The sequence below is a fragment of the Serinus canaria genome, chromosome 23 (assembly GCF_022539315.1).
Source record: "Serinus canaria isolate serCan28SL12 chromosome 23, serCan2020, whole genome shotgun sequence".
Classification (NCBI taxonomy): Eukaryota; Metazoa; Chordata; class Aves; order Passeriformes; family Fringillidae; genus Serinus; species Serinus canaria.
The window spans coordinates 1,009,698-1,025,534 of NC_066336.1; the positions used below are offsets into that span (position 1 = coordinate 1,009,698).

Sequence of the window (15,837 nt, forward strand, 5' to 3'; positions counted from 1 at the left end):
GGCGGAGCCAGAGCGGCGGCGGCGGAGGGGACCGGGAGCCGGGAGCGGCAGCCGGGAGCGGCGGCAGCACGATGGGGGCCTGTCTCGGGGTCTGCTCCCTGCTCAGCTGCGTGAGTGCCCGCCCGGAGCGGGGGGAGCGCGGGGCACCGGCGCTGTCGCGGTGCCGCAGCGGCGGGCGCGGCCCACGGCGGGCGAGTCGGGGCCGCTGCGCGTCCGGAGGGGGGACCAGGGGACACGGGGAGGGGCTGAGGGACACCCCGGGGATGTGCCCCGCTACACCCGAACGCGGAGGGGTCCAGAGGATGCCGGGGGGGTGATGTAGGGTACCCCTGGGGGATGCACCTCTGTGTACAAGGGGGATGTGGGGCACACGCAGGAGCTGCACCCCTGGATATGGGGGGGTTCAGGGGGTGCATCCCTCGGTGGCTGCAGGGGTGTGGGGGATTGTCGGAGCAGGGGATCCCACTGCAGCCGGGGTATCCATGGGAGTCCCAGAGCTCACTCCAGAGGGCTCTGGGGCCCGTGGTGGAGGGGAATGGAGTGGGTGGTGCACCCCGGGGCGCCTGGGGGAGGTGGGAAGCCAGAGCAGCCGTGTCCTGCTGGATCTGGAGGACTGGGGGGTCTTGGCCCCACCACGCAATGAGAAGCTGGGGGTCCTGCCTGGTCCCTCTGCTGAGCCCCAAGTAGGGATGGAGGAAGAGAAGGAGCTGGGACAGGGGTGCAGGAGGCTGTGTGTGGGGTGCCATGGCCCAGGGTGGGTGATTTGGGGTGCCATGGCCTAGGGTACCTGCAGGGTGTGTGATTTGGGGTGCCATGGCCTAGGGCAGGCACAGGCTGTGTGTTTGGGGTGCCATGGCCCAGGGCAGGCACAGGCTGGGTGTTTGGGGTGCCATGGCCCAGGGCTGTGTGTTCGGGGTGCTGTGCCCTGTGACGTGGAGTGTGTGGTTCAGGTGACGCAGGCACCTGCCCACAGCAGCACTTCCTGCCCTGGCAGTGCCTCACCTGTGGGCACAGAGCCAGGGCAGGGCAGTGGAACCAGCCTGGGAGCTGCCGGCCTGGAAACCTGGGAATGGGACCTGTTTTGTAACTTGACCTCTGAGTGCTGGAGGTTTAACGAACAGGATGTTTGGAAATGAGGGATGGAGGGAGGGAGTCTGCAAATCCCCGCTCTGTCACACATTCCTGTGCTTTTCCTTAGGGACAGGTACTGGGAGAGCAGGGAGTTACTCCAGTGCAGGGCTGTGGAGGTTTCTGTATGAATTCTGGATTTTTTTTTCCCCCAAAAAACTGTTGTGGCTCAGACTGTGGTTACAATAGAGTCACTGTATAGGTTTAATTTTCCTGTTCCTTCCTGTGGAAGTCGTTGATGAAGGGGCTGGTTTTGTACATCTGGTCTGAGCTGAAGAACAGCACTGAAAAAAACCCAAACTGAATGACACATTCCCCCTAGTCTGTGTAATTATTAAAAATAATTACTTTTAACAAGCTTTTGTTTAATTTTGTTGTTCCTTCAAGTGGGCCTGGTTGGTGGGGCTGTTCTAACACCGGTCTGAGCTGAAGAACCACAACACTGAAAAAAACCCAAACCAAACTGAAAACCCCCCTAATCCTTTTTTTTTTTTTTTAATTGTTATTTTTAACAAGAACATCTTGACTAACTCCTTCTGCTCTGCCTGCATCCCTTGAGTCACAGCACCACGAGATTGCCAAGCCTTCCTTCAGCGCTTTCCCACTACAAGCTGAGTGAAACCTTGACTCACAAAGAGAATTTCTCTGTCCCTGCCTCCTGTGGTCCTCCAGGCTTTGCCCACGGCTGCCATGAGCAGTGAGGTCATTCTGAGCTCCCTTCCTGGGTGACAGGCTTGGGGTTACCAGCAGAATGCTGCCCCAGCCACAGCAGAGCCTGGAGGCTTGGCCAGTCCTTAGACACCCCCTGGGGACACTCGAACTTGTGGCACCTATCCAAGGCCACCTGCCAGGCAGGAAGGCCCCCAGGCTGCGGGGATGGGGTGGGATGGGTGCTGATTGACCTGGGGATGGGGTGGGTGCTGATTGACTGGGAGTGGGTGGGGCTGATTGACCTGGGGATGGGGTGGGATGGGTGCTGATTGACCTGGGGATGGGGTGGGTGAGTGCTGATTGACCTGGGGATGGGGTGGGTGGCTAGCTTGGGACCTGGGGATGGGGTGATGTGTCCTGATTGACCTGGGGATGGGGGTGGGATGGGTGCTGATTAACCTGGGGATGGGGTGGGTGAGTCCTGATTAACCTGGGGATGGGGTGAGTGCTGATTGACCTGGGGATGGGGTGGGTGAGTGCTGATTGACCTGGGATGGGGTGGGATGGGTGCTGATTGACCTGGGGATGGGGTGGGTGCTGATTGACCTGGGGATGGGGTGGGTGAGTCCTGATTGACCCGGGGATGGGGTGGGTGATTCTGATTAACCTGGGGATGGGGTGGGTGAGTGCTGATTGACCTGGGGAAGGGTGGGTTGGATGGTGCTGATTGACCTGAGGGGATGGGGTGGGTGCTGATGACCTGGGGATGGGGTGGTGCGTGAGTACCTGGGAGGGTGGGTAGTCCGAGACCTGCTGCTCGTTAATTTGGCAGCAGACAAACAGTGGCTGCTCGGCATGGCTTTGGGTTGACTCACTCTGGGTGTACCTGGGAGTGCTGGGGTGAAGGCAGCTGGCGGGGGGGGTGGTGTATCTGGGGTGGTGTAACTAGGATGGTGTAATTGGGATGGTGTAGTTGGGTTGTGATGTAACTGGAGTGGTGTCATTGGGTTGTGGTGTAGTTGGGGTGGTGTAGCTGGGGTGATGTTACTGGGATGGTGTATTTGGGTTGTGGTGTAATTGGGGTGGTGTAGTTGGGTTGTGATGGGATGGTGTAGTTGGGGTGATGTAACTGGGGTGGTGTAGTTGAGTTGTGGTGGGGTGGTGTAGTTGGAGTGGTGTAACTGGGGTGGTGTTGTCGTGTTGGTGTTGTTGTGTTGGTGTTATCGTGTTGGTGTTGTCGTGTTGGTGTTGTCGTGTTGGTGTTGTCGTGTTGGTGTTGTTGGGGTGGTGCTGTGGGTCAGTGCTGTTGGGGTGGTGTTGGGTGGGTGTTTTTGGGTTGCAGTTGTTGGGGTGATGTTGTTGGGCTGGTGTAGGTTGGTTGGTGTAGTTGGGGTGGTGTACTTGGCTTGGTGGTGTTTGGGTGATGTTGGATGGATGTTTTTGAGTTGGTACCGGGGTGACATAGTGGGGCTGGTGTTCTTGGGTTGATGTTGAGGTGATGGTGTGGGTTGATATTGTTGGGCTGATGTTGGCTGGGTGTTTTTGGGTTGATGTTGGGCTGGTGGAGTTTGGCTGGTTGTGTTGGGCTGGTGTTGGTGTAGTTGGGCTGTTGTTGGGGTGGTGTAGTTGGGTTGGTGGTGTGGCTTGGTGGTTTGGGGTGATGTTGGCTGGGTATGTTTGAGTTGGTATTGTTGGGGTGGTGTAGCTGGGTTGGTGTTGGGGTGATGCTGGACTGGTGTAGTTGGGCTGTTGTTTTTGGGATGGTGTAGTTGGGAGGATGTATTTGGGGTGGTGTAGTTGGGTTGGTGGTGTGGGTCAGGGTTGTTGGGGTGATGTTGGGTGGCTGTTTTGGGTTGGTGTTGTTGGTTGTAGTTTGGTCAGTCGTGTTGGGCTGGTGTTGGTGTAGTTGGGCTGTTGGGATGGGTTGGTGTTCTTGGGGTGATGCTGGGGTGGTGTTGTGATGGTGGAGTTGGGATGATGTAATTGGGGTGGTGTAGTTGGGCTGGTGGTTTGTCTTGGTGTTGTTGGGGTGGTGTTTTTGGGCTGGTGGTGTTGGACTGGTGTAGTTCAGTCAGTTGTGTTAGGTTGGTGTTGTTGGGTTGGTGTAGTTGGGTTGGTGTTGTTGTGTTGCTGCAGTTGATCTGGTGTTGGTGTTGTTGGGTTGGTGTTGTTGGGTTGGTGTAGCTGGGTTGCTGCAGTTGATCTGGTGTTGGTGTAGTGGGGCTGTTGTTGTGTTGTTGGGATGATGTAACTGCGCTGGTGGTGTAGGTTGGTGTCAGTGTGGTGTTAGGGGGGTGTTTTAGCATTGGTGTTGGGGTGATGCTGCTGGTTTGGGGTTTGGGGTGATGCTGCTGGATGATCTTTTTGGGAGGGTGGTGTTGGGCTGGTGGAGTTTGGGTGCTGTTGTCGGGGTGAAATTGTTGGAGTGCTGTTTTGGGGTGCTGTTGCTATATGGATATTTTTGGGGTGCTGTTTTGGGGTGCTGTTGCTGTATGGGTGTATTTGGGGTGCTGTTGCTGTATGGGTGTATTTGGGGCGCTGTTTTTTGGGGTGCTGTTGCTGTATGGGTGTTTTTGGGGTGCTGCTGCTGTGTGGGTGTATTTGGAGCGCTGTTTTTGGGGTGCTGTTGCTGTTTGGGTGTATTTGTGGTGCTGTTGCTGTGTGGGTGTATTTGGGGTGCAGTTTTTGGGGTGCTGTTGCTGTTTGGGTGTATTTGGGGTGCAGTTTTTGGGGTGCTGTTGCTGTTTTGGTGTATTTGGGGCCCATGTGCCCCGTCCCTTGTCCCGTTCTGGCCGTGCTCTCCCGGGCCCTGGGCAGGAGGGATGGGAGCAGCCCTGACGCGTGCGAGCCCCGCTGAGGTGAGCTGCACTCAAGGAGGAAGTTCTCTCTGAAATCGGAGAGTTTAATCATCCACCAGCAGCTGAAAACCGACACTTCCTCATTAACCCTCGGCTCTCCTGCTGCTGCAGCCACTTCCCTCGCTGGCTTTTTCAATCCTGCTCTTTGTCCCTTCACTGTGTTCGCATTTTGGGGCAGCTTTAAAAGTCTTTGGAAGGAGAATCAGAGTGCCCAGCACTGCTGGGAGTGTCTTCCTTGCTGTTAACCATTGTTTTTTAAAGAAAAAGACTGGAATCAGGAGTGCCCAGGCAGCTGGAGGGGTCAGCGTGGGGCACAAGGGGTTCCTCGGCTTCACTGGGAAGGAGCTTTCAGGGAGTGATCCTAAAAGGATATCCCAAAAGGAATCCACAGGATTCCCGTGTGGCAGAGCAGAGCAGTGGGATGGGGATGCTGTATCTCGTTACCTCAGCGGCTGCAAGAGCTGTGAAACCTGAAATGCAACCAGGGAGTCTGGCTGTGTGTGAGTCATCCTGCAAAACAAACCTCCAGGGATGCTGTGGGCTCCCAAAAACCTTGTGCTTGGTGGAGAGAGCCCAGAGGAGCCCCCGGAGCTGCTGCAGGGCTGGAGCCCCTCTGGAGCCAGGCTGGGAGAGCTGGGGGTGCTGCCCTGGGGAGGAGAAGGCTCCAGGGAGAGCTGAGAGCCCCTGCAGGGCCTGAAGGGGCTCCAGGAGAGCTGCAGAGGGACTGGGGACAAGGATGGAGGGACAGGAGCCAGGGAATGGCTGCCAGTGCCAGAGGGCAGGGCTGGATGGGATCTTGGCAATTGGGAATTGTTCCCTGGCAGGGTGGGGAGGGGCTGGGCTGGAATTGCCAGAGCAGCTGGGGCTGCCCCTGGATCCCTGGCAGTGCCCAAGGCCAGGCTGGACACTGGGGCTGGGAGCACCTGGCACAGTGGGAGGGGTCCCTGGCACAGTGGGAGGGGTCCCTGCCATGGCAGGGGTGGGCTGGGAGGGTCTCAACCCCCAAATCCACACCTTCCTAAGCAACACCAAACCTCCCGATTTTCCTGTTCAAATCTGCTGATTTTGGGACTGGTGCTTTTTGCTTCAGTTGGAGCTGGAGGTGTGGATGGTGGACTCAGGGGCTTTGCTGCATCAGACGATGCAGTCATTCTGCATTTAAAGGGATTTTTGTTGTTGTTCTGTATTTTTATTTTATTGGAAGGGGAAATACAGTAACGCTGGTGCATTTTAATGCACTCAGATGCACGTGGTGCATTTAATGAGGCTGAAATGAAGCAGTCTCTAATTGAAAGCCTTTTTCCCATGCTTCCAAGCTGAAAACATGACGTGATGGCTCTGAGCAGCTCCTGGAAGGGCAGGATGAGTGTTCCCATGGGATCCCTTGGGTCTCTCCCCCACCCCAGCTCCTGTGGGTACCATCAGCTCAACACAGCTGTTCATGGGGCAGAGATGTGGGGCTGGCTTGTGAGGAAGGAGGGGATTTTTCTCAAAAAATTGTGTTCTTATGCTTAAAAAATATTCAGAGCCACCTTTGGTGATTTGGGGGCATCGAAGTGGTCGCTTGTGTTGAGGGAGCCACACACAGCAGCTGCACACCTGGTTTTGTTTTCTGCCACGTCCATTTTTTAGCTGATTCCAGCCATGAGAAATGTGGATTTGAGTCGATACTGAGCCATCCTTCATTAACACCGAGCTCAGGCCCTGATTTGGGAGCACGTGGCCATAATAAACACACAGCTCATGCACATCCCTCAACAGCAGGAGAGAGCAGGGCCCTTCCCCTGCCTGCTGTGCTGAAGCCCAGGAGAGAGGGAGCTGTTCCAAGGGAATAAGGTTTATTCTGCACTGGCCCTGCCCAGGAAACCCCCACCAGTGTTTTGGTATCAGTGAGGTTGGGTTTCCCCAGCCAGGATTTCCCTGCTCTGGGAGTCTCTGGAATGGGGTGCACTGGCAGCACTGCCCGTGCTGGATTTGGGGTGCCAGGACCCACTGGGGACTCTCGGGGATGCTGTGCCTCAGTTTCCCCACCTGCCAAGTGGCCTTTGCAGAGGGGAAGGACAGCAGGATGAGTTGCTTCCCCCGTGGTGCTGATACCAATATCTTCCCATCCTGGATTTGACTGAAAGGGCAGCCTGAAATTGTCTTGGAAACCTCATTTTTATACAAAAAGGAGGCTCCTGCAGGGCAGGGCTTGCTTTGACCAGATCCCTGCATGGAGCAAAAAACCATGAGGGTGTCTCCAGACTCTGGGTGTCTCCAGACTCCGGGTGTCATTTTCCACCCTGGCTGTTCCTGCAGCTCTTTCGGTTTTCAGCAACATTTTGGGGAATTTGGTGCCATTTCCACGAGGTCCAGCAGGCTGTGGGCTGTGCTGTGAGTAGCTCTGGGCAGCAGTGTGGATTCCCAGGCTGAGCTCCTTAAGGATCAAGCTGGGCTCGTATTTTGGGGCCAGTTTCTGCCCCTCATCACGGGCTGCTCTCCTTGCAGGTGTCGTGTCTCTGTGGCTCTGCCCCGTGCCTGCTCTGTGGCTGCTGCCCCTCGGCCAAGAACTCCACCATCTCCCGCCTCCTCTTCACCTTCTTCCTCTTCCTCGGCACCCTCGTGTCCATCATCATGATAATCCCGGGCGTGGAGAAGGAGTTGCACAAGGTAAAGAACTCCTGGAGGTCGCTGGGAAGAAATGACCCAGCTGGTGGTGGGGACTTGAGGCTGAATCAAAGGAGGGAATTTTTGAGTCATGATGTGCTTTTGTTCCTCTTTTTTCTGAGCATCTCACTGGGAGCAGGCATTACCAGCCCTGGTTTTCCACAGAGGGGAAAACGCGGTGGGATCCTTTCATGGAATTTTTAGTTTTCCCAGATGTCTCCCAGGAAAGTTTCCTACATCCCATTTTTTGGGGTTCAACTGATGACTTGCAAGGACTTCAGGTGGAGAGAGCAGAGCTCTGCCAGCTGAGCTGGGCTTTAGGGAAGAGCTGGCCTCATGCCAGCTTTCCACTGACTGGCTGGGTGGCTTTATCTGTGTCACCTCAGGCAAGTGGCATTGGGGCAGTCGTGGTCTGGCCCATCCTTGGTGGCACCAGGGCTCGTGGTGGGTGTGGAATCACGGAATGGTTTGGGTTGAAAGGAGCTCAAAGCCCTCCACCCCCTGCCATGGGAGGGGACACCTCCCGCTGTCCCAGGCTGCTCCAAGCCCTGTCCTGTCACAGGACCCCTGATGAGGGGAGGAATGAGGAGGAGGAGGACTCCATCTATCAGCAGGCTAATTAATTACTTTATTTTATTATATTGTTCTATACTATATTACATCTGTATTACATCCAAACTGAACCTGCCAAGCACCCAACTGCACTCCACTGCCCAGAATCTCGTGAGCATCAGCTGACAGTCCTGACACACACAGACAGACACACGGACACACACAGACACACACATGGACGCACACACTCGGATGGACAAACACACTCAGATGGACACACACACAGACAGACACACAGACAGACAGACAGACACACAGACAAACACACAGACAGACACACAGACAGACACATAGGCACACACAGACACACAGGCACAGACACAGACACACAGACACACAGACACACACACACACACACACACACACACACACACACACACACACACAGCTGGATTCAATTGGTCAGTGGATCACAACACTCACACCAAAATCCAGTTACCAATTCCCCTCAGGTAAGCAATCTTCCACCATGGATTCCACCTGTGAACAGCACAGCAGCAGTAAATGAGAGAAGAATTGTTTTTCCTTTCTCTGAGGTTCAGAGAATGTGAAGCCCAGAGCTGTCCTTGGGAAGTTGTGCCTCGCTTTTCTCTGTGAAGAGAAATTGGCTACACTGTCCAGCCTGGCCTGGGACACTTCCAGAGGTCCAGGGGCAGCTGCAGCTGAGGCCACTTCACAATGGAGAAGCTGATCTTCAATCCAACCAGCAGATCTCTGACCCAGACCTTCCCACACCCCTCAATCCCCATGGGATGTGCTGAGGTGATGCTCACACTCCTATTGCTGTTTCAGCTCCCCGGTTTCTGTGAAGGCAGTGGCTCGGTGCTGGGGGTCCAGACCAACGTGGACTGCAGCAGCTTCCTGGGCCACAAGGCCGTGTATCGCATGGGCTTCGCCATGGCCGCCTTCTTCTGCCTCTTTGCCGTGCTCATGGTGTGCGTGCGCAGCAGCAAGGACCCGCGGGCCGCCCTGCAGAACGGGTGCGTGGGGGGCCCTCGGTGAGGGGTGTGGGGTGGGCACGGGCAGGACCCCCATCCCTGTCCCCGCCAGGTGCACACCATGCCTCCTCTCTCCTCCCACAGCTTCTGGTTCTTCAAGTTCCTGGCGCTGGTGGGGATCACGGTGGGCGCCTTCTACATCCCCGACGGCACCTTCACCTCAGGTGAGGAGCAGCCCGTGCCCTCCTGGGCACCTCTGCACGGGATCGAAGCCAGGGCTGCTCCCCTGAGTCTCACTTGTTCTCAGCTGGTTTTTCTCCTCCCCTCAAGTCTGGTTTTACTTTGGCGTGGTCGGCTCCTTCCTGTTCATCCTCATCCAGCTCGTGCTGCTCATCGACTTCGCGCACTCCTGGAGCCAGCGGTGGCTGCACAACGCGGAGCAGGGCAGTGCCAAGGGCTGGTACGCAGGTGGGTCTGGTGGGCACCCGCGCTTCTGGGGCTCAGCTCATCCCAGGGCCGGGTCAGGCTGAGCTGGCCGGGACTGAGGGCTCTGCTCCAGCCTCTTTGGTGTCCTCCCTCCCCCAGCCCTCTGCACCGTCACCTTCCTCTTCTACGCCGCCTCCATCGCCGCCGTTGTGCTGCTCTATGTCTACTACACCAAGCCCGAGGGCTGCACGGAGGGCAAGGCCTTCATCAGCATCAACCTCATCCTCTGCCTCATCGTCTCGGTTGTGTCCATCCTGCCCAAGATCCAGGTGAGGCACCTGGGAGCACACAGGAGCAGCTGGGACTGTGTCACCCCCAGGGTACAGGAACACCCAGGGCTGTGTCACCCACGGTACAGGAGCACCCAGGGCTGTGTCACCCCCTGGGTACAGGAACACCCAGGGCTGTGTCACCCTGGGGTACAGGAGCACCCAGGGGGCTTGGGCTGTGTCACCCAGGGGTACAGGAGCACCCAGGGGGCTTGGGCTGTGTCACCCAGGGGTACAGGAGCACCCAGGGCTGTGTCACCCTGGGGTACAGGAGCACCCAACAGCTGGGGCTGTGTCACCCCCCAGTACAGGAGCAGCCAGGGCTGTGTCACCCTGGGGTACAGGAGCACCCCACAGTTGGGGCTGTGTCACCCATGGTACAGGAGCAGCCAGGGGGCTTGGGCTGTGTCACCCCAGGCTACAGGAGCAGCCAGGGCTGTGTCACCCTGGGGTACAGGAGCATCTGGGGCTGTGTCACCCATGGTACAGGAGCACTCAGGGGGCTGGGGCTGTGTCACCCCAGGCTACAGGAGCACCCAGGGCTGTGTCACCCTGGGGTACAGGAGCACCCCCAGCACCCACTGTTGTGTTTGCAGGAGGCTCAGCCACACTCGGGGCTGCTGCAGGCATCCCTCATCACCCTCTACACCATCTACGTCACCTGGGCCGCCCTGGCCAACGTGCCGAGTAAGCCAGACCCGCCTGGGCTTGGGGGAGGGATGGCTGGGGCAGGAGCACTCACTGCAGGGGTGTCTGTCCCCCCGTGTCCCCGGGGGCTCACCCGTGTGTCCCCCCAGGCCGGCACTGTAACCCCACGCTGCTGCTGAGGAACAGCACTGGCTCAGCCACGGCCACCGAGCCGCTGACAACCTGGTGGGACGCCCCGAGCATCGTGGGGCTGGTGATCTTCATCCTCTGCACCCTCTTCATCAGGTGAGCACTTGGCTCCTGTCCCCAGGGCTGTCCCCAGGGCATGTGCAGCCAGCAGCACGCCCAGGGGGCACAGCCTGCAGGACAGATGGCCAAGGGCTGGGCAGGGCTGGCAGGGCCACAGGCACCCAGGCCTTTGTGCCCTGGGCTGGGCAGCGCCTCCGGAGGCCCCACAGGAGGAACTTTCCTGGCAGGGGCTGCACTTTGGTTCTCCCTTGGGAGGCTGGCAGGGCCTGCAGGTTGATGGTGTTTGTCCTTCCTGCCCCTCACATCCCCCTGCCCCACAAAGAGCCCCGAGCCAGAGCCCCAGCCCTGAGCACAGAGCCATGGGAGGGGCCTCTGGAGGGGAGGTCACACCTTGGTCCAGGGGTTTTGTCACCAAAGGCTCTTTGTCCAGCCATCCCTGTCCCCAGGGACACAGGCCTGACCACAGTCACAGTTTTAGGGTTTCCCCACAGCCCCAAATTGCTCTGCCTGTCCTGGGGTGGCCCCAAGGACAGAACCCCTGCCATGGGGTGGCCTTATCAGACCAGATCACTGGATGCCCTCCCTCGACCTGCAGGCAGTGCTTTGCCTGACCAGCCCAGGACACTCTCACCTGCAGCAGGGACTCACTGCTGCCTCGTGTTACCCCCAGTGCTCAGCAGCACCCCCAGGACCTTTCCTGGAGCTGTTTTCCAGCCCCCATTCCACACTGCAGCCTGGAGTTGTTCTACCCAGGGGCAAAACCTCTCCCTTCATTCTCTTTGTTGAGCTGGTCGAGGTTCCCGTCAGCCTTCAGTGCCCAAAGGGGTTCTGAGAGAGCTGGAGAGGGGCTTGGGACCAGGGTGACAGAGATTTTGGGGTTTCCCACAACCTGGGTACCCCAAGCTGCCCTGACTGTCCTGTACCCAAAGGGGCTCCAGGAGAGCTGCAGAGCTGGCTAAGGGCCACAGGCAGAGTTTTTAGGGTTTCCCCACAGCCTACACCCCCCAAACTGCCCCGGGGACAACAGCCCCGCCATGGGGACAGTGCCCAAGGGGTGCTGATCGCGCTGCCCCTCTGCCCGCAGCCTCCGCTCCTCGGACCACCCGCAGGTGAACAAGCTGATGCTGACGGAGGAGAGCGGGGCCGGGGCCGGGGCCGGGGCCGGGCCGGGCGGGGCGGAGGAGGGCGGGGTGCACCGCGCCTACGACAACGAGCAGGACGGCGTCTCCTACAACTACACCTTCTTCCACCTCTGCCTCCTCCTCGCCGCCCTCTACATCATGATGACCCTCACCAACTGGTACAGGTGAGAGCTGCCCTGGGCACCCGGGGCTGTCCCCGTTCCCGCAGGTCCCCTCCTGCCGGGGTGCTGGTGCCCGTGTGCTGGGCACAGCTGAGGTGTGGGAGGCTGCCGGACGTGCTCCCTTATCAGGCGTTAATTATTATTGGGGTTGTGCCTGGGCTTGCCAGCGTCCTCTGCTGCAGCCCGGGATCCCTTGGGAGGAGGGGGAGCAGGGACTGAGGCAGAGGCCACAGTGTTGGGGTCACACCCCGGGGTGGCAGCAGCGTTGGGGACACACCCAGGGAGCTGCAGTGTTGGGGTCACACCCAGGGGTGGCTGCAGCCACGGGGCACCCCCGTGTTCCCTGGGGGCACCCGTCCCTCCGGGGCACCGGCAGGCTGTCACAGCGATGGGTGCCACCCTCCTGTGGCTGTTTCAGGCCGGACGAGAGCTTGCAGGTGCTGAGCAGCCCCTGGACGGCCGTGTGGGTGAAGATCTGCTCCAGCTGGGCCGGGCTCCTGCTCTACCTCTGGACCTTGGTGGCTCCGCTGCTGCTGCCGGACCGGGACTTCAGCTGAGGTGGCCCTGGACGCGCTGCTGCCATCGTGGCTTTGTCCCTCGAGGCTGGGGACAGCCCCAGCTCTGCCTCAGCCTCTGTTCTGCACGCAGGAGCTGCCGTGCTGGGTTGTGCCTTCTTGCATCTCCTCTGTTTTAATTTGAAAGGGATGAAGTGCCAAGCACAGAAAATTAAGGGCTGGGAGAGACCTGAGGGTGGTTTTAAAGCTCTCATCCTCTCCGTGTTTGTGTAGTGCCTTTGGCAGTGCCTCCAGACCCTCTCTGCCCAGCAGACACCACTGCCTTGCCTTGGGAGGGTTTGGTTCTCCCCAGCTGCTGGTGCCCCGTGAGGGATGGGTCCCTCTTGGTGCCTTTTGGCGTCTGGCAGGGTAGCAGGACCCAGGCCCTGGCCAGTTTTGTGTCCCCAGACAGCCTGGAGGGAAACAAATCCTGGCGACTCGTGGCTGGGGGCAGAGGTCCTGCTGTGTGCCAGCCTCGGTGGTGGCCCCAGCTCCCCGGGGCTGTCCCAGCAGGAGCACAGCTCCCTGTCCTCTGCGGGGCACAGGTCAGGTGTCCCACAGGCCTGGCCCCAGCTCCTTGCCTCGGTAGTGAACTCTCGTTTGGAATAAACGCGGTTTGTTTGGATTTGGCCGTTTGGAGTCTTTCCTGGTGGGGGGGTGGGGGCCCGGGAGGAGGGAGTGGGATGTTTTAAACTGACCCGACAGCGGGGTGGGGGCACAGCTGGCTGCCCAGGGGTGCAGGCAGCGCTGGCATCGCTTTGGGGCATGGAAACTCGGAGCCCTGGAACCCATTGCCAGCGTGTGACACCCCGAGAGCCGGGCTGGAGGTGAGCAAAGAGGGGTGCAAATCGCGGGGTGCAAAACGCGGGGTGCAGACCGTGCCCAGGGATGGGCTGAGCTCCGTGCACACACCGCGCTGGGGCACAGAGCAGGGGTGGCCCCGGCTGGGCGCTCGCCCTGGCAGGAGATGCGGGCACCGGTACAGGTGAGAACTGCCCTGCGGCAGCCGCGGGGCCGGGCAGTGCCCGCTGCCCACCGTGCAGCCCAGCCCTGGGTCCCTGGCTGTGCAGCCGGTCCTGGCGGTGCTCCCCAATCCCATTCTGATTCCCAATCCCGTTCCCATTCCCAATCCCCTTCCCGTTCCCGGGCGGGGCGGCTCCAGCCGCGCGATGGCGCTGCGAGCCCGCGGAGCGACAGCGGCACCGAGCCGGCACCCAGGAACCCCATCCGGCCCCGTGATCTCATCCTGCTCCCTGTGATCCCATCCTGCTCCCTGTGATCCCATCCTGTACCCAGGAACCCCATCCGGCCCCCGTGATCCCATCCTGCTCCCTGTGATCCCATCCTGCTCCCTGTGATCCCATCCTGTACCCAGGGACCCCATCCGGCCCCCGTGATCTCATCCTGCTCCCTGTGATCCCATCCTGCTCCCTGTGATCCCATCCTGCCCCCTGTGATCCCATCCTGTACCCAGGAACCCCATCCGACCCCGGTGATCCCATCCTGCCCCCTGTGATCCCATCCTGTACCCAGGGACCCCATCCGACCCCGGTGATCTCATCCTGCTCCCTGTGATCCCATCCTGTACCCAGGGACCCCATCCGGCCCCGGTGATCTCATCCTGCTCCCTGTGATCCCATCCTGCCCCCCGTGATCCCATCCTGCTCCCCGTGATCCCATCCTGCCCCCTGTGATCCCATCCTGCTCCCTGTGATCCCATCCTGCACCCAGGAACCCCATCCGGCCCCCGTGATCCCATCCTGCCCCCCGTGATCCCATCCTGCTCCCTGTGATCCCATCCGGCACCCAGGAACCCCATCCGGCCCCCGTGATCTCATCCTGCTCCCTGTGATCCCATCCTGCTCCCCGTGATCCCATCCTGCTCCCTGTGGTCCCATCCAGCACCGGTGATTCCATCCTGTACCCAGTGACCCCATCCTGCTCCCTGTAACATCCCACACCCTACCCTCTTCACCTTTCACCCTGCACCCTTAAACCTACACCCTACACCCCTGTGTCCCTTCACTCCTGTACCCCTGTGTCCCTGCACCCCCGTGTCCCTGCATGGAAGGTTCTGGCAAGGATGGGATTGCCAGATTTCATTTCCCCATCACGCCTCCCTCCACCATTTCTTTCCAGAACAATGTTCTTTGCTCCCCGTTTTCTTCAGGAATCCCCTGGCAGCTCCACCCCAATGCCAGGCTCTGTGCACCCCAAAACGAGCCAGGAAACCGAGGCAGGGCACTGGGGTGAGCGTGGCTGTGCTGCCTGTGGCTTCCCTGGGTTTGGGATTCCAGCAGGGCAGGTTGTTCCCAGTGCCATCTGGCCCACCCCTCTGGATTTATCTGCCCACACTGATCCCGAGCTGTGCAAGGTACCCCAAGGGGCTCCAGCCACGGGGAAGCCTGGCTGCTTTTGCCTTCCTGGCTGTATTTTGGGAATAAATAATAATTTTAAAAAATAAAGAAAGAAAAGAAAGCGAAGGAAGGAAGGAAGAGGAAGGAAGGAAGGAAGGAAGGAAGGAAGGAAGGAAGGAAGGAAGGAAGAAAGAAAGAAAGAAGAAAGAAGAAAGAAAGAAAGAAGAAGAAAGAAAGAACGAAAGAACGAAAGAAGAAAGAAAGAAGAAAGAAAGAAGAACAGAAAGAAAGAAGAAGAACAGAAAGAAAGAAAGAAGAAAGCAAGAAAGAAAGAAAGAAAACAGAAAGAAAGAAAAGAAAAGATGGATTGATGGCACAAAATCCCCCAGAACTAAGCATGATGTGAGTGGGACTCATGGGCAGTCTGAGCCCCATTTCCCTCTCTGGGAATGCTCTGAACTCCCCACAGAGTTGTGGCTGCTCTGCATTTGCTTCTCAGCGAGTACAATCCATGCCTGAGCCCAGACACGCTGAGTTCTGCAGGGGGGAGGAGGGAGGGAAGCAGCTCCCTGCCAGCTGGGCAACCCCCCAGAGCTCAGCCTGGCAGGCAGAGGCTGCAGGAGTGTCCCATGTCCCCTGGAGGTGGCACCCCAGCCCCTGGTGACCAGAACTGCCCCTGGGGTTGCTCAGCCAGGGCTGGGCCTCATGGGGTTGATGGAAAAGGGAAGAGCCAGGAGAGATCTGGGAGAGAGAAACGGACACAGAGCCATGAGGGACTAAAAACTTCCTTTCTCAGGTGACTGTCACCTCCAAAGGGGAACGTCCCCACAAGCAGCAGCTGCTGCATTTCTGGGAGAGCTGGGGGTGCTGCCCTGGAGAGGAGAAGGCTCCAGGGAGAGCTGAGAGCCCCTGCAGGGCCTGAAGGGGCTCCAGGAGAGCTGCAGAGGGACTGGGGACAAGGATGGAGGGACAGGAGCCAGGGAATGGCTGCCAGTGCCAGAGGGCAGGGCTGGATGGGATCTTGGCAATTGGGAATTGTTCCCTGGCAGGGTGGGGAGGGGCTGGGCTGGAATTGCCAGAGCAGCTGGGGCTGCCCCTGGATCCCTGGCAGTGCCCAAGGCCAGGCTGGACACTG

The 15,837-nt window shown here is 58.9% G+C and overlaps 1 protein-coding gene across 2 annotated transcripts; it reads left to right on the plus strand.

The window, feature by feature from the left end:
• SERINC2 (serine incorporator 2) lies at nucleotides 1-12,970 on the plus strand. Of its 2 annotated transcripts, none has more exons than XM_050983170.1 (10): nucleotides 1-110; nucleotides 7,128-7,289; nucleotides 8,691-8,878; nucleotides 8,981-9,060; nucleotides 9,167-9,304; nucleotides 9,422-9,591; nucleotides 10,188-10,278; nucleotides 10,389-10,524; nucleotides 11,573-11,794; nucleotides 12,210-12,970. In XM_050983170.1, exons 1-10 carry the CDS (start codon nucleotides 72-74, stop codon nucleotides 12,346-12,348), a joined length of 1,365 nt encoding a protein of 454 aa, XP_050839127.1. In that variant the 5' UTR covers nucleotides 1-71; the 3' UTR covers nucleotides 12,349-12,970. The 2 variants fall into 2 exon arrangements, with proteins under 2 accessions (XP_050839127.1, XP_050839126.1); XM_050983169.1 differs by lacking the exon at nucleotides 1-110 and adding an exon at nucleotides 2,683-4,637.
• Nucleotides 12,971-15,837: the final 2,867 nt, after the last annotated feature.